The sequence below is a fragment of the Solanum dulcamara genome, chromosome 12, assembly GCF_947179165.1.
Source record: "Solanum dulcamara chromosome 12, daSolDulc1.2, whole genome shotgun sequence".
Lineage (NCBI taxonomy): Eukaryota > Viridiplantae > Streptophyta > Magnoliopsida > Solanales > Solanaceae > Solanum > Solanum dulcamara.
In genome coordinates, this window is record NC_077248.1 from 5124790 (window position 1) to 5147547 (window position 22758).

At 34.2% G+C, this 22758-nt stretch overlaps 2 protein-coding genes and 1 pseudogene across 2 annotated transcripts; 1 reads left to right on the forward strand and 2 right to left on the reverse strand.

The window, feature by feature from the left end:
* The first annotated feature begins 821 nt into the window (after positions 1-821).
* On the forward strand, positions 822-7441 carry LOC129876558 (protein SRG1-like). Its single transcript, XM_055952016.1, has 4 exons — positions 822-1124; positions 1446-1693; positions 5868-6192; positions 6909-7441. The coding sequence occupies exons 1-4, from the start codon at positions 864-866 to the stop codon at positions 7170-7172; spliced, it is 1098 nt and encodes a 365-aa protein (XP_055807991.1). The 5' UTR covers positions 822-863; the 3' UTR covers positions 7173-7441.
* A 2253-nt stretch (positions 7442-9694) lies between these two features.
* Positions 9695-11133, reverse strand: LOC129876969 (cytochrome P450 76A2-like; annotated as a pseudogene).
* Positions 11134-15004: 3871 nt separating this feature from the next.
* Positions 15005-17297, reverse strand: LOC129876970 (cytochrome P450 76A2-like). Its single transcript, XM_055952443.1, has 2 exons — positions 16062-17297; positions 15005-15833 (listed from the first exon to the last, which is right to left on the reverse strand). Exons 1-2 carry the CDS (start codon positions 16974-16976, stop codon positions 15228-15230), a joined length of 1521 nt encoding a protein of 506 aa, XP_055808418.1. The 5' UTR covers positions 16977-17297; the 3' UTR covers positions 15005-15227.
* Positions 17298-22758: the final 5461 nt, after the last annotated feature.

Consider the following 22758-nt stretch of genomic DNA (forward strand, 5'->3'; position numbering starts at 1 on the left):
ATGGAAATCTAAGGAGGTGAGATTGAACTGATATGCCCGAGAAGAAAAAACTTGAATATACCTTACTTAGAAGCTTGAAATTGAGTAATACTTGGACTGAAATTCAAAAAAAAAAAACTGTCGAGGCTTTGGCTTGAAATAAGGCGTGAATTTAGGGTAGTTGAGAGAAGTTAAATGTGATGTATCTATGAGATGGAGAGAGAGTTAAAAAAAGAGGGATTTGTGAGATTGTTATAAATGGTAGGGAATATTAGTAAATATGATAATATAAGGTGTGTAAAAAGGTAATTTTTCCTTTATATTAACTAATAAATTCAGCCACTTGGATATATAAAAACCGACCCATGCCCTTATCCGACCCAAAAATACCTTTTAAACCCATTTTCATCAAAAGCCCTAAATGGGGTCTTTTCTTATATTAATTTATAAAGATCTCATTTAGGGCTTTTGATGAAAATGGATTTAAAAAGTATTTTTGGGTCCGATAAGGGCATGGGTCGGTATTTTATATATCGAATTGGCTGAATTTATTAGTTAATATAAATGTCATGTGTAAAGAAAATTTTCCAACAAAGCAACTAACGCTGAAAGGGATATATAAGCGCCCAAATGTAGACGGCGAGGGCATAAGTGAGCTAAACTACAAACGGAGGGTATATCTAAACATTTTTGACAAGTTCAGGGGCATATTTGACCATTTCCCCTTTTTAAATTAATTTTAGAATAATATTTATAGTACAGTATTTTATTAAAATTTATAAATTATTAGCACGTGTAACAAAATATTGGCCCATTTTGATTGCCTACATAATAAAGTGAATGCTGAAAAAAAAAAAGTGAAGCTCGAAAAAAAAGTTCCATCAATGGAAGAAGCAAGAAATCTTGGTGGTTCAAATTTGAAAGCTCCTAGCGTTCAAGAACTGGCAAAACGACAACTAGCAAGTGTTCCACCGCGATATGTTTATGATGATATAGAAAAGATATCATATAATTCTTCCATGTTATTGCCTCAACTTCCAGTTATTGACATGGAAAAACTGCTCTCAAATGTTGGAGATGGTCATGATGGTGATTTAGAGCTTGAGAGGCTTCATTTTGCTTGCAAAGAATGGGGATTTTTCCAGGTATATATATATATATATATATATATACTGTCTCTGTCTCAATTTATGTGACCACCAAATTATAACTTAACATTCAACCAAAGTGCACCATTTAGCAATGAGACAAGGGCGGATCTAGTGTAAATATATAAATTTTGAATCTCTAAACATAACACTAGAGGTTTGACTTGGTGGTTTCACGGAGATTCAAAATTCACCATGGGATTATTTCAATTTCAAATCGGATGCACTAGATTCGCCAATGCCAACAAATAATATTATATCCCATTTTTAGTACATGAATTCACCATTGCTAAACACACGTTTGTCGATCTCTTGCAGGTAGTGAATCATGGTGTGAGTTCATCGTTCATGGAGAAACTGAAGTCAGAAATCCGAGCATTTTTCGATCTACCATTGGAAGAGAAGAAGAAGTTTGAGCACCAAAAAGGGAATATTGAAGGATTCGGTCATGACATGGTTTTTTCTGAAGAACAAAAGTTAGTCTGGTCTGACTTGTTTTACATGACCACTCTCCCTGTCAGTTTGAGAAAACCTTACTTATTTCCTAAGCTTCCTGCCTCACTTAGGTAAAAGTGGTGAAATGCCTTCTTTTTAGATATTCTTCAATGCAAATCTTTATTCCTATTTGTTGGGTGTAAGTAAGGTGTAAATTGAGAAATGAAAATAGGGAAATGTGGGGGAACCAAGTGAAAGGAAAATAAAAAGTCATTTCTCCCTCATTGTTAGAAGAGATGAAAAGTTTTGTTCTTATATTAAGAAACACTTCCTTAAGCTTTTAAAGATTTAAGTAGAGGGTGCCCCTCGCGCCGTTGTCGTCGTCGCTCGGCTTGGCCTCGGCATGACAAGAGTAAATTATACACAGATCTTATTTTTACCTAGGTAGAGTGGAGTCTGCAGAGGGGTAAAGTATACAGTCTTACCCCTACCTAGGTAGAGAGGTTGTTTTTCGTTATATTCTTCAATAACAATAGCATATTCAGTGTAATCCCACAGATAAAGTGGGGTCTGGGGAAGGTGATGAAATATATCTGTTCACCACACAAATCAAGAGACCAAATCCCTTGACACAATCAGTTAACAGAATGCTCAAGTTATGTGGAGTAGGTAAAATGACACACAATTTTTACGTGGAAAACCTCCTTGCTCAAAGGAGGAAACACCACAACCTGTTCCACAGGGTTTCACAACCAACTTCACTAAAATTAAGAGCAAGGCTTCGTATTACATACTCTTGCAACCTATACCTCGACCTCTTGATCCCTTACACCTTGTAACAACTCTATTACCAGACTTGAGCCTAAGCAATACCTCTATTGCCCACTACCCCAACTAACTCTAGTTGATATAGAATTTCAACACTCCGAGCAAGCTAACTCTAGCCATGCCTCAGAAACTAAGTAATAACTTTATTGCTCACTACACTAACTACCTCTAGTTGACATAGACTTCAAACACACCCTTCAAAGCTAACTTTAGCTATGAACTCGATGACAAGGAGTGTAATATGAAATGATCAAGGTCCTTTATAGCTAAGAACTGATCTTACAATGTTAGAACAAAAGATACAAAATTCAAAACCCAAATAAAGATGCTACAATGTTGAATTAGGTCCCTGTTGAGTATGGATAATGTTTTTCCTTGAAGATTGGCTTTTGTTTTGTGTATAAACTTGATTTGCAAAAGCTTAGTTGTTTCTTGGACATGGATGGGTATTAAAGTATGGATAAAACAACCTTGTGCATTCTGATTGGCTGAGCAGATGTAACACCCCAAATTATTTTTGCCCAGACTCGAATCATTCTACATATGTGTGTAGACTCGAACTGAATGACTTGTAATTTTATATATGAGTTAGGATAAATTCCTAAGTATTTTAAGGGTATTAGAGGTTATTTAGGGTCATAAGGGATCCCTAAAATCAAGTCAAGTCCAAAGAATTTCTATCGGCTAAGTTTTCAAATGAGTTCGTATAAGGGTCAACTTCAAATGATCATATTTCCTAGAATATAATAAATTGGGTGGACCATGACCTATAAATTTAAAGGTCTTTGAGTCTTCTTTCTAAATCAACCAAGATTGTATTTGTTGGAGTTCGGAGTAGAAAGTTATGATTGTTTTACTGAAGCATATCCGGATAAGACAATTCGGCGAGCTCACCTGCCAATTTGGCGACTCGCTGAATGGTTCAGCGACAAGCCGATTTTGCTCGCTGAATGGATCCTAAATCCTCCATAAACTGTTATTTTAGGCGAGTTCAAACACCCTTTGGTGACTCGCTGAATGGTTCGGCGAGGAGACCCCCAGCTCGCCAAAATTGCCGACGGGATTTATTAAAATGTGATTTTTCTCTATCTTTCAACCTAATAATATTCTTATACGTAGAGATACTCTCAAAATCACAAATTCTCCTTCTCCCAAAATCAAGAACTTCAAGAACGGGAGTTCTCCAATATTGGGAGATATAAAGACTCCAAGTTCAAGATCTCCTTCACAATTCCATAGATTGGTTTCTCAACTTCAAGCTACAAGGTTCCAAACCCAACACTTTTATCCAATAAATCCTAAGATTCAGGTATGTAAGACTAACACAACGTTGGACCGAGTTCGTCCACATGCCCCTTCATCTTTATTGATTCAAGTTGAGTTGAGTTGGAGTTTTCGAGTTCCTAGAATTGAATTATTGAGTTATCTATTATCTTTTGGGTTCCTTGTACACATTTAAAATACGTATTGATGTTACTCATGGGTTGAGTATTTGATTTGGATGCATGTTCATGTCTTCATTCACATGAACCCTAATTGAAGATTATATTTGATTTTGAGTATTGATTGTACAAGAGTTTGATGTTTTCACATAAGTTGATTTTTTTCATTATTTTGAACATGGATATCTTGGGCATAAATGATGGTTTTGAGACAAAGTTTTAATGAAATGTGATTGATTTTCAAAAATATATTTCTAAAAGAACTTGATGAGTTGAGAATGAGTCAAACCTGAGTTGAATTGAAAGAGTCTTTAGGATTTTTAACCGTTCGATCTTGATTTCGCTATGCATTATTTTGAGTCAAAATTGCTTGTTTTAAAGAGATTTAAAAGAGTTGAGCATTTAATCTCAAGGAGTGGATTGGATTGAGTTGATTTGAAAAAGCATAATGATTGAAATGAGATTGAGTTTCAATGGAAGTCCAATGAGACTAGTCGAAAGTTTTGATTGAACCGAATTATTTAAGTTGCATGAGCATATAGAGTTTTGGGAGTAGTATCGAGCACCGAATTGAGTGATAGTAAAATTCAATAACTACGTATCTAGCGTAGGAGAGGATTGAACCGTTAAAGTCGAATGTTTCCCTATTTCATTATCCTAAATAGATAGGACTTGATTAATTAGTGGATCCAGATTGGTAGATTTGTCCTTTACCTTGGCAAGTATTGGACGGACGTGGCAACGACATCGGTTCGTTGTACATCTCCTACTTATAGGTAGTGGGATTATTGTCGGTTAAGAGAGACTCTTAGATTGTGCATGAAAGTATATGACATGTTTTGAACAAGTTGCATATTACTGAGTCCTTCTTAAAGCATTGTTATATTTTATACTTATATATCATACTAAGTTGGGTGAGTTTCATTCTATCTTGAGTACCTTTGATGTATTGTTATTTCATTCTGCCATATTACGTACTCGTATATTCCACGTACTGACGTCCATTTGGGTCTGCATCATTTTATGATGCAAGGAAAGGTGTTAGATATCATCAACAGGCGCTTTGTTGAAGATCTATTTTTTTCTGATAGTGGTGAGACCTCCTTGCCTTCGGAGGGATCATATTCATTCTTTCCATTGCTTATGAGTAGTTTTTTTGAGTTATCATGAACTTGTCATTGACACCATTTAGGTAGTAGAGATAAAGGCTTCATAGACTAGATAGTGATGGATTTATTTTGATGTCTTTAACTCTTGATTAGTTTTCTTTCAAACTATGTTTTTGATTTGAATGATGGAGATTGATGATTGAGTTAGCCCACTAAGATTTGTTTTTCTCTTAAACTAAGTCTTCCGCTGAATCAATGAATGTGTGATCAGGCCAAGTGGTTCGCTTGGGAGCCAACAATGGCTTCTGAGTGTCGGCCACGCCTAGGGTATCCTCTCAGGGCGTGACAGCAGGTCTGCTGTCCTCTGCTATGTTTTACCAACCACAGCAAGCAGTGAGAACTTTTACAGCTGGTAACCATTATGCCGTTGACATTCCACGTTCATGGGACCAGGTCCGTCTATCAGATTTCATGGTTTGTCGATACCTCAAAACACGAATATGCACCTCTGTTGCAATGCCCACCAACCTCTGCAACTTTTACAGCTTTACAACTGTACTCCAATTTCTAGTCCTGGACAGTTATTACATATGGGATTGGGTCCCTCTACCGGATTTCATAGTTTGTTGAATCATCAAACACGAAAGCAGTGCCCACCAACTTCTGCTGCTTTTGCAGCTTTATAGCTGTACTCCATTTTCTTGTCCTGAACATGCGTTAATCATGGGACCAAATCCCTCTACCAGGTCCTATAGTTTGTTAAATCATCGAAACACAAATATAACATAATGTATAGAGAATGCAGATCGTACCCCTACTTAGATAGAGAGGTTGCTTTCTAATATATTCTTCATCAATTGACATCTTAATAATATTAAAACTTTGATATAAATATTAATCATTCAGACACATTAAATACAATGCAGGGACACCTTGGAAGAACAAAGCAAACTATTCAATAGCCTAGCAATAAGCATCCTGTGTAAATTGGCAAAGACTTTAAGGATGGATGAAAAGGAAATGGGTGATCTATACAGTGATGGTGTGCAGATAATAAGGATGAATTATTATCCTCCATGCCCTGAACCAGACAGAACATTTGGCGTAACCCCTCATTCTGATACTGATGCACTCACTATCCTTGTCCACTTGAATGAAACTGAAGGTCTCCAAATCCGAAAAGACGATATCTGGGTGCCAGTAAAGCCACTCCCAAATGCTTTGACTGTGAATATTGGCGATATGATGGAGGTAAATGTATAATTGAGAATTTCCTTCTTGTGAAGAAATTTAGGGAATTTTGCACTGTACAATGCTAATCAGCTATCTTATTTTTTGATTTTATTATTACATAATGTTTCGTTTGTTTCGGTTATTGTTATTGTTTCCTTTTCTCCACTATGTCAATTACAAATAACCTCTCTACTTTCACAAAGCAAGGGTAAGATCTACGTACACACTACCCTTCCTAGATTCCAGCTATAGATTACACTAGATCGTTTTTGTTGTTGTTGCTGTTACATTATATGGCCATGGGCGGAGCTACCCTTGCCCGAGGCTCTATCAGAAAATTACATTGTATATATAGGTCTAAATTTGGTTTAATAAATATATATATAAGTATTGGTACCTCTTAACATAAGTTGAGGGGTTGCAAAAGGTGCTTGAGGTTGTGTGTTCTACCCCTTCTAGCAACATTTAGTTTTTTACTTTATATTTTGACACCCCTTAACGAATTTTCTGGCTCCGCCAGGCCAATTAGGTTAAACTTGTTCTCTTAGAACAAATTGGAGGTTATTGAAATTAGATTTAACTCAAGACAAGTGGATCAAATAGATGAATGAATAGTAGTATTCCATTTACATGCAAGTTAGCTAGATGCTATAAAATCTTATTTTTGTATGACGGAGATAATTTTCTAATTTCTATAATATTGTTTTGCATGTATTATTTGAGTTGGCGTGCAGATATTGAGCAATGGTGTTTACAGAAGTATTGAGCACAGAGCAATTGTAAACTCAGACAAAGAGAGGCTATCTCTTGCAACATTCTATACCTTTAAAATGGACTGTGAATTGGGACCTGCACGCAGCCTCGTTGGACCAGATAATCCTCCAATTTTCCGAAGAGATCGCTTAGGAAAATCTATGGAGGCTTTTACTAGAAGACAATTTATTGGAAAATCGTTCATTGATCTCATGAAGGTAGAGTCTAAGGATGAAGAATCCTAGGTAGCATTTGATACTCTACACGGTTTGAGAATAGTTATTTAAATGACTGCCTCTGTGTTATGTTGAAATTTCATTCCTTGTTTCGAAAAATATGTCTTTATCTGACTTTGTATTTCCAACTATTTTTATGTTTCAAACGGTGCACTAAAGCTCTTGCTGTGAATTCTGAGCTGCAGAAGCTTCACGCTGCTTGCCAATTCTTTGAATGTGAATGAAGCTATCTGTTTTTTTTTCTACAACATCATGTTACCAGCTTTCATCCTATTATTTTCTAAGAGAAGGCTACTTAATTTTCCTACAAATTACCTCCAGGAAGACTGTAATGCCTTTGTTTGTCAAAGATTTGTAAGCCACAAATGTTAAAATTTGGCAATCATATTTGTCAAAGATTTGGTATACTTGATAAGGTTCACATTTGACAACCAAAAATGTCAAAGATTTGGTAGCCACAATATTTGATATATTCACACTAAGATGTTGAATTTTTTGTATCTTCAAATGATATCATACATTGACATCAAGCAATCCATTTTTTCACTATAAATAGGAAAGTTGGTCATTAGTTGAAACACACCTTGAAGCATATGAAAACATTTCATTGCTTTCTTTTTTTGTATTTTCATTAAGAGTTGTTTTGTAAGAGAGTTAGTGTTGGGAAACACTTGTGTGAGCCCTTTCTTTGGAGTGATCCTATGAGGTTATTCTTTTCGGGTATTTGGGATTAATTAGAGTATTTATTCTAATTTTGTACTCTCTTTTGTACTCTTGTTGATATAGTAAAATCCTCCTCTCTGCCTGTGGACTAGGTCACACCGACCGAACCACGTAAAATTTGTATATTCTTTATTTGTTTTTACTTTTATTATTATCAACTTACTATTGTCTTTGCTATTGTCATTATAACATTATTTGGCTAAATTCCGCATTACCCGAGTTCTCGGTCCTAACAAAGACCAATATTTGGTAACATGTTTTAACTTTGAAACAAGCTGTAGAAAAGAATGACAGGTCTAAAACAGAAATATGCCTCTGTTTTGTGATTAAAAGTAGGCTCTTACATAAAGTTTTTGTCGATGAATGGGCGATTGGAAGAGGCTGAATTTTGGGACTTCCACCTTTGGCGTTCAAGCCCGAGAGGTTTCTTGATTCAAAGATTGATTTCATAGGGCAATGCTTTGAGTTAATACAATTTGGTGCTAGCAGAAGGATGTGTGCACCTTCTTTTGGACACATTGCTTCATGAATTTGATTGTGAGTTCCCTGACAGTGTCACTATAAGTGTTGGGTTAATGTGGTGTGAATGGGAAATGAAGAGTTGTTTTCCCGAAAAAGATATCAGGAGAAAGGATGTAAATTTGAACAACACATGTTCATGTTTAGGTTGTGACTTTCTCATAAAGGCATAGGCACCTTTTCACATTGAACAAGTTGTGACGTTTTCGAAGCACCTGTTCACAGTTCACACTACCCTCAACTGACTATAAATTTAGAGGCTTGGCCTCAATTTTAAAGACACCAAAAACACCAAAATCTGCAAAACTTTCTCCCCTCATTTCTGCATAGTTTTCAATACAAAGTAAGTGTCGTGTGATCTGCTCATGTTGTTGAGTTCACTGAAATGTTGCAAATTAGATCGCCAATATTATAAAATAGTGCTCTGTTCTGTCCTAGGAGGAACTGATCCTAACCTTGGGCAATTATGAGAGGTTTAAATTCCTTAAGCAAACACAAGTAGCTCGGAACTTATATACTAGAAATCTCTCTGTCTCAATTTATACGACACACTTTCATTTCTAGTCAATCCAAAAAAATGACTATTTCTATATTTAGTAACTACTTTTAACTTTAAAATATCTATTTTACCCTTAATGACACGATATACAGCCACACAAATATCTATGACTTATTGTATACCGCAAGTTTCAAGGAGTGTTCCTTTCTTAAATTTTGTGCTAAGTCAAACTACATCATATAAATTAGCCAATTAGGACGGAGGGAGTAACGTATTTTCCTGCTTCCAATTTACATATTTTGAACACAGAGTTAACACAACGAGATGGACATGAAAGAGAGGATAGGAATAGCAGTGAGGAAACTCCAACTTCAGAAAGTTGTACCTATAAAAAGAACACATTCTTCACGTAGTTGATATTGAACTGGCTTCATTTGAGCATGTCTTCACTTTGTGATATTGAAATGTATGATTACTACAGGCTTCATTTAAGCATGTCTTCACTATGTGATATTGAGACGGCTTCTCTTGAGCAACAACTATCTGTTGCTCATCCCGGAATATCTTTATGGAAACATGATTTGAAATCAAAAAGTATTGTCAAATGGAAATTTGGATTTTAGAGAAAAGTATGAAATATGAACATAGTTGTTTACTTGTGCTTATATATTTTCTCGCTTGAAGACGTTGCGTGATGCTTTAATATGCTACGATGACAGCTTGTGTCGATGGTTGTTACCTATTTTATGTAACCTGGCGGAAAGCGATATAATCTATCCAAACATTATATTTATTAAAATAATACAATATAATATAACACATTACATTACATAACGAAATGATATGTAACAACTAATATCAAGATAAGCTAAAAGTGGTCAAGCCTTTTTTGATATGACTTTCAAAGAGTCGTGTTTTCTGGCTGTTATTCCCATGCTTTCATCCATATTAATAGATTTGGGAGAGACACCATCAGGAAGCTGCCAGTTGAATTCGTGAAGCAACGATCCTAGAGCGAAATGAATCATTCGATAGCCTAAAGGCAAGCCAACACACATCCTCCGTCCAGCACCAAATGGAATTAGCCCATAATGCTGAACCTTCACGTCTATTCTCGACCCAAGAAACCTCTCAGGCTTGAAACTCATAGGGTCGTCCCAACATTCAGGATCTCTTCCAATCTCCCAGGCATTTACGAGGACTTGAGTGCCTTTTGGTACGTCGTATCCCATGAACTTGGTGTCTTGAATTTTCTCTCTTGGGATCAAGAAAGGGAGAAGAGGATGTGGACGAAGTGATTCTTTGATTACAGCTTGCATATAAGGAAGATTTTCGATGTCACTTCCTTCAAATTTGCTGTTTGGTCCGGATACTTTTGATATCTCTGTTTTCACTTTGGCCATTGATGCTGGATGCCCATTCTACGCTGCTGCTAGTCGTCTCAGAACCGGCTAAAAACATTTACTGTCGTTGCATACATATTGATAAGTCGTGGATCACCTAACTCTTCATAATAAGAGGAATATTTTCGTTTAAAGTTTGACCCATGTATGAACTCATATGAAAACTTAGCCGATAGAAATGTTTTGAACTTAGCTTGGTGTTTGAGGTAGCTTACGACTCTAAACAACTTCCTACACTTGGTAATGAACCTTAACACACAAAACAACTAGGAATCATCCGGTACGAGTCTATATATGGACAAAGAATAGTTCGGGTCTTAACTTAGAAATTGTCGGGTGTTACAGTAATTTTAAACAATTATCAAAAGTTGAGGGGTTAATCGAAAGTGAAGCTCTGTTGTTATATTGTCTAAGCAGAACAGAGTTTTCTGTTTCAAATACAACTAACTGAAAAAATCATTACTGCTGAAAACAGAAGTTCAGAGACTTTAAAAACGTACCAGTATTACTACTTTGATCTCATGTCCTGATGATTTAGCTGGTTCATCTTTTCCAGTGCCCTCAAATTCAAGCAAGAAGTCCAAGAAATTCCCTACCATATTAAACGATGCTGGGAATACAAACCGCGTTACTTCAATCCCACTTCCTTTTTCAGCATAATTCGCTGCTTTCTCTATCTACATTAACATATTATCCACACATTTTCGCCTTAGTGGCACTGTTTCACTGATCTTTTTGTGTACAAACATTTCAACAGTACATATCCGCCTTTGAAACCGCCAAAATGAGCCATATGGGGCTAAAGCCAAATACCCTTGATAGTAATTGTGCGCTAAATTTACATAATCGATCCGCATTTACGACTTACCGAGGACATGACCCTAGATAGGAGGGTGTGGAGGACACACATTAGGATAGAAGGCTAGTACATAGTGGTTTTATTCACCCTTATTCGTAGGCGTATTAACGCACTATGATTCCTTGTACTCTGATGTATGTTATTTATGGTATTTATGTTATTATCTAATAATAATATCTACTGTTTTTTGTGCTTTGATTATACTATTGTTTGGACCATTTTCGTCATCTACTTATTTACTCTAATAATCTTGTCTGACCTTTTTCTATGCTTTTATTGAGCCAAGCGTCTTTCGGAAACAGCCATCCTACATTGGTAGGAGTCAGGTCTGCGTACACTCTACCCTCCCCAGACCCCACGATGTGGGATTTCACTGGGTTGTTGTTGTTGTTGTAATGAATCGATCCGCAAAGGAAATATCATGGTTCTTAAATAACTCAGCATCATCCTGAGCTGTTTGAACAACCATAATTTTGGTTGAAGTACCAAGTTTTAACCATAAAACAGGGCCATATTTCTGTTTTAGAACTGACATATTTTTGTATGGCTCTGTTCCTAGTTCAAACATGTTACCAAAAATTGGTAATCCAGGTGGTAACAAGATGATTGAAGAAAAAAACAGATAGCTCCATTCCCATTCCATTTCTCTCTTACTTCCTTTTTTTTTTGGTTTGCAATAAATTATATATGATGTTACATTTCTTGTGATTGCCTCGTAACCCTTTTAACTTAAGTATCGTTTATTCAGTGCACACCTAAATTATTTCTTGTCATTGTTATCCTTCTAAACTTGGTAATTTGATAGCTATAATTGTTGAAGGAGTGGTCCCTGACGTAGTGAAGAGACAAGTATTTGTATTAGATAGGAAAAGATTGTTAAGATTTATGTAACGGATAAACAATGACAATCCAGTCTCGATCTTGAGCTAGAAGCCGGTATACAAATTTAATCGAACCTAATAATTTTAGTTCAAACTCTATATTTACATTTTTGTTACTTTATGTTTACATTGAAAATCTATACAGTTTAAATTTTGGCTCCGCTCACCGGCTGGGGTCTCGAGCTATAATTATGCCTCAATAATATCATGGCAATGGGCAATGATAAATTATGTCCACAAAACGTGCTTTTGTTGCAAGTGATATTTTGTTATTCGTGGCCGACTAATTGAGATCACTAAGGGCATATTTGAAAGGACTGAGGGAAATTGAATTTAAATGTTATTAGTATAATTATATAGTTTGATTTATTTAATTTATTTATTTGGTCAAATAATTACTTGTTTAATCGAAAATTAGATGTAGAGATGATTACACTATATATGTAATTTTCAAAGGGGAGATCGAGAATTTGGTGAAATTACATCAGGTAAAGGTGAATAAGAGGAGAGAAACAAGATTGATATAATTTGAATATGTGAAGAAGAGTGTGTGAATATGTTAGTAAGAAGGTGTAAGAGATCGGCCATAGCAAAAATTAGGAGAGGTAAATAATAAAAGAATCGGGAAAAGTATTCAACCTATCTTTATATATTCTCTCCGTCAACAATACTTATCCACTATTGATTTTGCACAATTCTTAAGAAACTTTAAATAAAAGGGTAATTTTATCATATCACATTTTGAATATATTCCCTCTGTCTATCTTTGATGTCCTACAATACTTATTCAATTTATGAAATCAAGAGATAAGTTTAACTTAGTTCCTGATTTACCCTTATCATTAATTAGTAGTCATTTTTTATTACATTTTTCAAGATATTGTATTTATTATATTCAAATAATGATATGGAAAATTACCCTTTTATTTATAGTTTCTTAAGAATTGTGCAAAGTCAATAGTGGACAAATATTGTTGGACGGAGGGAGTGATAAATACAATGTCTTAAAAAATTTAATAGAAAGTGACTATTAATTAATGATAAGGGTAAATTAGAAATTAAATTAGAACTATCTCTTGATTATACAAATTAGACAAGTATTGTTAAGCATCTATTTTTAGTATAGCAAATAAATAAAAATAGACAAAGAGAGTAATAAGCTTAGTTATAGTTCTGTTGATTGGCTATCAAAATTTTTACCTATCGATGAAAATTTAATTTTTTTCGGCTGATTTTTTAATTTTAGAAGTATTCAATTTCATGGTGGGACCATGAATTCAATGTGTTTGGACTAATTTGGCAATTTTGATGAACATATATTTATGGGTGTGACAAAATTAAAAGGGAAGCAGATTTTGCTTGCATATAATACACTTGGAGTTCTTCTAGAAGGAAAATGACAAGAACAAGTCTACATAAACATAAATTTAGAGCCCGTTTGGATTGGCTTTAAGTTGGTCAAAATCAAATTAAAGCCCCTTTTCAGCTTTTGGACGTGTTTGCCTAATGCTAACTTTAAGCCAGAAAGTTCTTAAAGTCAGTCAAAAATGAAAAGTTAGGATTCCTAACTTTTTTTTTGTTAAGTGCTTAAAGTCATTTTCTTTGACCATGAAAATTACTTTTATATCCCTTATATTTTAACTAAATTCTCAAACTACCATTTTTATTCTTTTAACCCAAAAATTCACATAATTTTCCTCATTTAAGCACTTTTATCCAAACACTCAACTGCTTATTTATAAAAATAACTTTCAGCACTTTAAACTTCTAAAAGCACTTCATACATAAAAGTTACTTTTTTAAGCCCATCCAAACGGGTTCTTAGTGGGCGTTTGGATCATATTTTATGGTAAAATTTGAAAACAGTAGTTTTATTTTCAAAAGGAAAAATGATGTTTGAAAGTTGAAAAATTATGTTCGGTCATGAATAAAATTTAAAGTTTTTGATTTTTATGAATATTTGAAGCGAAAACACATTTTTGTTATTTTTAATTATGTGTACGGCTTTGTTCATTGAGAAATTCATTAAACATGTATAAAAAAAAAATCAGAATCCAATTGCTAATTTCTAATATTATTATCTTAAAAATAAAATCAATAAAATTTAAATATTGGCTCCTCAGTGGCTGGGGTCTCCAGCTATAATTGTGTATCAATAATATCATGGCAATGATAAATTATGTCCACAAAATTCATGGTGAGACCATGAATTCAATGTGTTTGGACTTATTTGGGAAATTTTAATCAACATATATTTATGGTGTGACAGAATTAAAAGGGAAGCAGATTTTTGCTTGCATGTAATGCACTCAAAAGGTGCTGAGTTGGAACTTTCAAACTAAAAATTCTTATGGTTCTGGAGGATCCAACTACAGAATAACCAGGAACGGAATGCACTTGGAGTTCTTCTAGAAGGAAAATGACAAAAACATGAATATCTATCTCTCAATTATTTATTTTGTGTTCGAGAAAGTCCCTTCATTCTTCAACAGCATTTCAAGATGTATTTAATTTTTTCCTGACTCGATGTGGCCAAGTTGCCCTATGTAACTGGCGCTTCAAAAGGCGAAGCTCTTGATCATAGTTTGGCGACATATCTTGATCAATAGAGGCCTTTAGTCATTTGATTAGAATAGAAATTGCGAGAAAATAGAATGTACCGTCATGCCTTAGTCACAAATTTATTTATAATCACGGTTGTTACCATAATCAACAAGTTGAACATGATAATTTTACATAAATAAAAATTATAAATAATAACATATTGACATGAAAGATATTATCACATAGAAAAGCAAAAGCGTTAATTAAAAAATTAATTTATATCTCCTTATTTTAACCATAGTCTCGCTAGAATTATAGAGAAAATATGTGGTAACCTAATTAATGGAGAGAGGATTAATTCATAAAAAAATAAGACTTTATCAATTCAATAGATACGATTTCTTCTTCATTAACTATAAACTATGAATTCTATATTAATATTAATTAAATCCCACTTTAAATAATAAAAAAGTCTTAACAGATACTCACAAGTTGCTCCATCTCCTTGTAAAGATTCATAAATTCGGATGGACATTCATATATCAATTTCTCCAAATTATAGTCTTATTTGACAAACACTACAAATACTTAGTATTACGAAGAAAAATATGCATTTAATAACTATACGATAAGTAGTTAAGCCTTTTTTGGTATGACTTTCAAAGAGTCGCGTTTTCTGGCTGTTATTCCCATGCTTTCATCCATATTAATTGATTTGGGGGAGACACCATCAGGAAGCTCCCATTCGAATTCTTGAAGCAACGATCCAAGAGCGAAATGCATCATGCGATGGCCTAAAGGCAAGCCAACGCACATCCTCCGTCCAGCACCAAATGGAATTAGCTCATAATGCTGACCCTTCACGTCTATTTTCGACCCAAGAAACCTCTCAGGTTTGAAATTCATAGGGTCGTCCCAACATTCAGGGTCTCTTCCAATTTCCCAGGCATTTACGAGGACTTGAGTGCCTTTTGGTATGTCGTATCCCATGAACTTGGTGTCTTGAATTGTCTCTCTTGGGATCAAGAAAGGTAGAGGAGGATGTAAACGAAGCGATTCTTTGATTACAGCTTGCATATAAGGAAGCTTTTCGATGTCACTTTCTTCAAACTTGCTGTTTGGTCCTACGACTTTTGATATCTCTGTTTTCACATTGGCCATTGCTTGTGGATGGCGCAAAAGCTCTGTTAGTGCCCATTCTACGCTGCTGCTCGTCGTCTCTGAGCCAGCTAAAAACATTTCCTGTTTTTCATACATATCAAAGACGAGTTTAAGTATTATACAAGAGCAAAATTTAACCTTTTAAAAGAAGCCAAATAAAAGAGACGATAAAACTTAAACTAGTAGCATAATTGAAGTGGAAGCTAAGAATTATTGCCTAAGCAGAACAGAGTTTTAGGCACCAAATAGCACTGGTTGAAATGCAAACTAATGCTGAAAAGAGAAGTTCAGAGATTTAAAAAAACTTACCACTATTAATACTTTGATCTCGTGTTCTGATAATTTAGCTGGTTCATCTTTTCCAGTGCCTTCAAATTCAAGCAACACATCCAAGAAATCTTTCCCCTTCTCTGTACCTTTCTTTCGTTCTTCCTCGCGTTCCTTGAGAAACATAGACGCGATTTCCATGGCCTTCCCCATGTCTCGCGTCATCTTCTTCCTCAAATTTTGTAAATCGAACTTTCTAAGAAATGGAAATATATCAGAAATATTAGTAATACCTGTCCACTCCATGATTCCCTTCATGGCACTGAAGAAATCTGAGGCCTCCTTGGATTCTGGATCAGCCAAGTCTTTCGACAGAATTAAATTCCCTAGCATATTAAACGATGCTAGGAACACAAAACGCGTTACCTCAATCCCACTTCCTTTTTCAGCAGAATTCGCTGCTTTCTCTATCCATTTTAACATATTATCCACACATTTTCGCCTTACTGGCACTGTTTCATTGATCTTTTTGTGTACAAACATTTCCACAGTACATATCCGCCTTTGAAACCGCCAAAAGGGGCTATATCGGCCTATAGCCAAAGACCCTTGATAGAAATTGTGTGCTGAATTTACATCGATTATTGGTCGATCTGCGAAGGAAGTATCATGATTCTTGAATAGTTCTGCAGCAGCCTGAGCTGTTTGAACAACCATAATGTTTGTTGAGGTGCCAAGTTTTAACCATAAAACAGGGCCATATTTCTGTTTTAGAACTGACATATTTTTGTATGGCTCTGTTCCTAGTTCAAACATGTTACCAAAAATTGGTAATCCAGGTGGTCCTGGAGGTAATTTGTAAGAACATTTAGTAGTCGTTTTCTGAGAAAAAAATAGAACGAAAACTGATAACAAGATGATTGAAGAAAAAAACAGATAGCTCCATTCCCATTCCATCTATCTCTTACTTCTTTTTTTGGTGACTTATTTGGTTTTGCAATAAATTATGTGATGGAAGCTCTTATTTATAACTTGGCATTGTTTATTCCGTGGGCACCTAATTTAGAGAAATAGCACAAGAAAAAGTATAATTGGGGAAATCTTTTGCTAGTTCAAGATCGTTAAGTAAGATCTGAAGATTCAATTAAAAAAGAGGAAGTTAGAAAGGAGAATATGTATTTTGGAAAGGAAAACTTGGTTAGAAAATAAGACGTTTTCATTTCGTGGAAGTCCCCGGCAGAGGCTTCTTTATCGCCCGGGTACGTCAGTCATGCCCCGCGGTCGCCCAAAGCTGTGGAGATAAGGTGGAAGATAAAAAAGCCTCTTTGTAATGCTTTAATTTTTTGTTGTTATTAAAAATGTACGAGAGCACCCATATTTATAGTTGTTCATGGATGGTTCTAGAAATTCTTCTAGATACATCTACAAAGAAAAATCTAGTGAACTTTATCTTCTATAGCTTGATATTTTCTTAAGATGGTTATCCTAGATACTATTCTAGATTATTCTATAATTGACTACATATATCTCATTCTCTAGAACATTTACACATTTCTTAGATACAACAAGTAACTCTACACAATTCTAGAAAGTTACATTAAATATCTAAAATTATTTGACCATCCAAAAATCATCTTTATTTTAACAGCTAAATTATTTTTGTCCTAATTACCCTTTTGAACTTGGTGATTTGATAACCTTAATCCCTGGAATGAATGGACGCTAACGTGGCAAAAGAGCTGAAGATAAGGTCTAATTAGTAATTAAAAATACTGTAATTCAAATGTGTATTGAATAAACTATGACAGTTCCGGGTCCTGAGCAAGGCAAGAGTTAGAAGTCTACGTCGGAATCGATTGAATCCAATAACTTTAATTTAAATTAGGAGTGTCAAAATGAGCTCAAATATAAGTAATCTATTCAATCCGTCTAAACTTTTAATGGTTGGGCTCAAGATAATTTGTATTGGGTTCAATCTCAACCCATTCAAGTTTTAACCCATTTTAAAAGAATTTTCGAGTCCAACTTAATCTCCAATTTTAAGTTTCTTTATTTGCATTGTTATAATATATGTTCTCATATTAAAGATATGAATTACTATCTATTTTATATCTTTTAGGATTAATCTATCAATTTGTAAATTTTTATTTTTATTTTCTTTAGTTGAAATTCAAATTGTGGTTATACAAGGTAAATAATAATATGTTAAAATTATTTAGATTAAGAGGGTCAAATTGGGAGGGTCATGACTCAACCCTAATTTTAGCCCAATTGAGCCCAACTCATTTGAGCCCAAAGTAAATTTGGGCGGGTTATGACCCAACCAAATTTTTATTTCAATCCATTTTAATATTCTCAATTTCAACTTAATCCGCCCATTTGACACCCGTAATTCAAATCATAATTTTGTGTTAACAAACTCACCAAATATAAACAAAAAATAATTTTAAAACTCCATTACCAGTATCTGATATCGTTATTCTAAAATTTATAACCTATAAAGTTAAAATTTTAATTCCATGCAGCGCCTATGGTTTCGAGCTATATGTTATGACTGTGTCAAGTAGATATGACCTTTGATTTTTCTTTTTGAAAAGCGGCTATGCTTGTACATTTATGTTAGTTCAAAATTCTCAATGCCTCACTAATATTGTCAAAATCTGATAAATTTACACAAAACTTGTTTCTTTGCTTTACCCTACTATTTATTTGACATGATAACAGACATACTTAGAACAATTGCGATCACTATTCATAAAGTAAAATGATAAGAAAATGTTGTAAATTGGTATCCAATAATTGGCACTTGACACAAATTTCTTATGTTTAAATCTATTTTTGAGATACATATCATACTTATTTAATTTTCATTACGTAATTTGATTTGTCATAAAATTTAAAAAGAATCAGCTTATTTGATAGGCCAAAATTCAACCCAATTTGCCCATTTAATATTCCTAATCATATTCTATTTGGAGGGAAATTCACACCAACAAACACTTGGACCAATTTATTAATGGGATCTTTCCTCCCATTTATTATCTCAACTATCCCAAATTTAACTCCGCTCATTTAACACTTTTAGTCATACTCAAATTCAACCCACTCGTTTAACACCCCTAGACTCGTAGTCTATTCAAAATTCTATTTGCAGGAAAATTCATAACAACAAACTCTTGGATCAATTTATTAATGGACTCTTTAACATTAATATTGGTAGGGGCACGCCAACGCAAGCCCCTCTATCATAGATTATGACATAGGCTCAATCATTTGGATCGACCACTAATTCTCGTCCCTTCCGGATCACCTTCAAGCTGAAAACAATAACAGAGAAATTTAAAGAAAATAACAATAACACAAGATTTAACGTGGAAACCACGGACCACCCAAAAATATATTCATTATATAAAAAATTGTTACAACCATATAATATACAATATTTCTCTCACACACTCAATTCCTAAAATACTATTTCCAAGGAGATCTTTAAGAGAATTAGCTCTAAACCTCTCCTATAGTATACAAAAAAATGAATTTTTGGTGATGTTGTGTTCATGGTGGAGATGCCTATTTCTAGGCAATTTAGAAGCATGGTTGATGCTTATGAACACATTTATGCCACCATATTTGACAAAATATATGAAAATAATTAGCCTTCTTTCTTGACTTCCACCAACGAAATGCCCACAATTTTGATATTTTTCTTCTTTATTGAAACAAATACAACAAATCTTCACCTTTGAAAATGAAGAAAAATATAACTCGTTGGCTTTTGCAGCTGTCCAACTACACATAACAGAATCAGTTCTTCACGTGATTCTAAACTCGGCCAACCATGCGCAGCTGCAACCTTCTCATTATCTGCTACCGACAATCATAATTCTAATATCAAGAATTATCATACCCCGACCATAAAGAGTACATCCACTAAGATTAAAAAACTAATTCAAGAATTTTCACTTGAAATTACTTCCCAATTTCAAGAATTTCAATTTCGGCTCATGTCGAAAAACTTGCTAATAACTTATGGTGCAACCCTCTTGTTGATTTCTTGAGAATTCATTAGCCATCGATATTTTTTCCACCACACACCTTGCATCACCTATCAACCAATACCCATGTGCAAACTTGTGGACCAACTACCAATTAAGCATCATCTTCCATGGCAATTCTAAAGGTAGCATTCATGCCATTAGATTTTCATAAAAAGGGCAGCCCGGTGCACTAAAGCTCCCGCTATGCGCGGGGTCCGGGGAAGGGCCTGACCACAAGGGTCTATTGTACGCAGATGCCATTAGATTTTCATCTTTCTTACAAAAGAATATCATCCCCATCTTCTAGGGAGACAACATTGATAGCATTTTCTTTGGAGCTTCCAGTTGAACTAGCCTTATTATTTGGACATTTACTCTTAATATATCCCGGTTGACCACAATCCCAACAAACGACCTTCTCTTTTGAGCTTTTATTTTGCTTCTATTTTTCTTTAACAACAAGTGCTTAATTTTTTTGAGATTTTTCCTCTCCATTCTTCAATCTTTTTTCCTCAGAAATCAATTTGCTCGTCATTTCCGAGAAAATCACAATTTCCTTTTCATACATTAAAATGGATTGCATGTGCTTATAGGAAGATGGAAGAGACCAGATGAATCGAAGTGTCTTGGCTTCATCATCAATTTTCACTCCAGTAGATTTCAATTCAGAAACAATCTCATTCAAGACGCTTAGATTATCAGAAATAGTTATACCTTCATCCATTTGCTATTTATGAAATTATTTCTTCAAATATAGCCTATTTGAAATACTTTCGATTTTGTACAATTCTTCAAGTTTCTCCCACAACTCCTGTGTTGTAGACAATTCAATCACATTAGCAAGAATATTTTTAGCTAAACGCAAGCGAATCTGACTTGGCGCTTTCATGTCTAGCTCTTTCCATTCTTCATCACTAATTTTGGATTTTTTGAGTCTCCGCTGCTTTCAGATTTTTCTGAACCCTTGTCATCTTTTCTGCTGGTTGGTCTCCCTTTCAACACCTTGTGTAATTTAGATTGGATTAACACATCCTTGACTTGCACTTGCCACAAGCCAAAATTAATTCTCCCATCAAATTTCTCAATCTCAAATTTTGTCCCCATCTTGCTTATTAGTACTAATAAATGGACAATAGCAATAAAAAATATCCACTAAATTAGTTCTCAGGAAAGAGAGGTGGATCACAACGGATACACTTAAGCACCAAGTTTTTCCTTAGCCCGAACCTCTTTAGATTCTACTTATTCCCACTATTACCAAATATACAAGTACCGCAAAGCAGCTCCACCAGAATAGCAAACTCCACCAGAATTAGACTTCACTTGTTATTCCACCAGGACAAAACTTCTGCTTGAAAATAATAATTCTAATAGAGAAATTTTTACTGATGTGGAAGATCAAACAAAGTTGCAACAACAAAACATACTAAAATTTCAAAAGAATTATTCTACACCTAAGGCTCTGATGCCACTTGTTGGAAAAAAGCACCGACTAATTCTCATTCCTTCCGGACCACCTTCAAGCGGAAAATAGTAACAGAGAAATTTAAAGACAATAACAACAACACAAGATTTAACGTGGAAATTCAATGCGGAAAAATCCACGGACCACCCAGAAAAATATTCACTATATGAAAAATTGTTACAACCATATAATACACAATATTTTTTTTCACACACTCCAATTCCCAAAATATTATTTCCAAGGAGATCTTCAAGATAAAAATATCTCTAAACCTCTCCTCTAGTATACAAAGAATTGAATTTTTGATGATGTTGTGTTCATGGTGGAGAAGCCTATTTATAAGCAATTTAGAGGCATGGTTGGTTCTTATGAACACATTTATGCCACCATATTTAACAAATTATGTGATGACAATTAGCCTTCTTTTTTGACTTCCACCAACCAAATGCTCGCAATTTTGACATTTTTCTTCTTTATTCAAACAAATACAACACAAAATGCAATAAAAGTCACCAGCCTAAGCTTGGATTTTATTGATCGCCCATTAACCTCGTCCAGGTTAGTATGTTTCTCTATTAGTCCAGTCCTTAATCCTAATCACAACAGGCAAAATCCAACGTATATAAATCAGTTCACGGAACTGCAATATGATATTTAGGATTAACCATGAGAAAATCAAAATAAGGTTTGATTACGCAATCAATAAATTCATATGACAAGACGAACATACCTAGTTGCAACTTGCAAGCCTAATATACTCCTCAACTTTGTTATTTAGAGATGATATATCATTCATTATAAAAATGATCCACATCTATCATTATAAAATTGACTCACATATACCCTTTATCATTACAAAAGTGGCTCACATACACCTTACCTTTATGAAAGTGACAAAAATTAACTTTAAATTAATTTTTCAATTTTTTTTTAAAAAATCATGTATTTAATCATTTTCACGCATAAATTATTTTTTGACTTTGGTTCTTATTATTTGAGTTTCGTATTCTTATTTTATTTTTTTCTTTAATCTTTAGTATAAAAATAAGAAAAAAAAGTGTGAACGAAAGAAGAGAAAAAAAAATTAAACTAATTTTCTTGCGGCTATATTGTAATTTAGTTTTTATAACTATAAAAAAAATTGGGGCTTCTATGATAACTTTTATAAGAAAATAAGTGAAAAAAATAAATTTGATCATCAAATAATAAATTCAAATTAGTCGTTGAATTAAAAAAA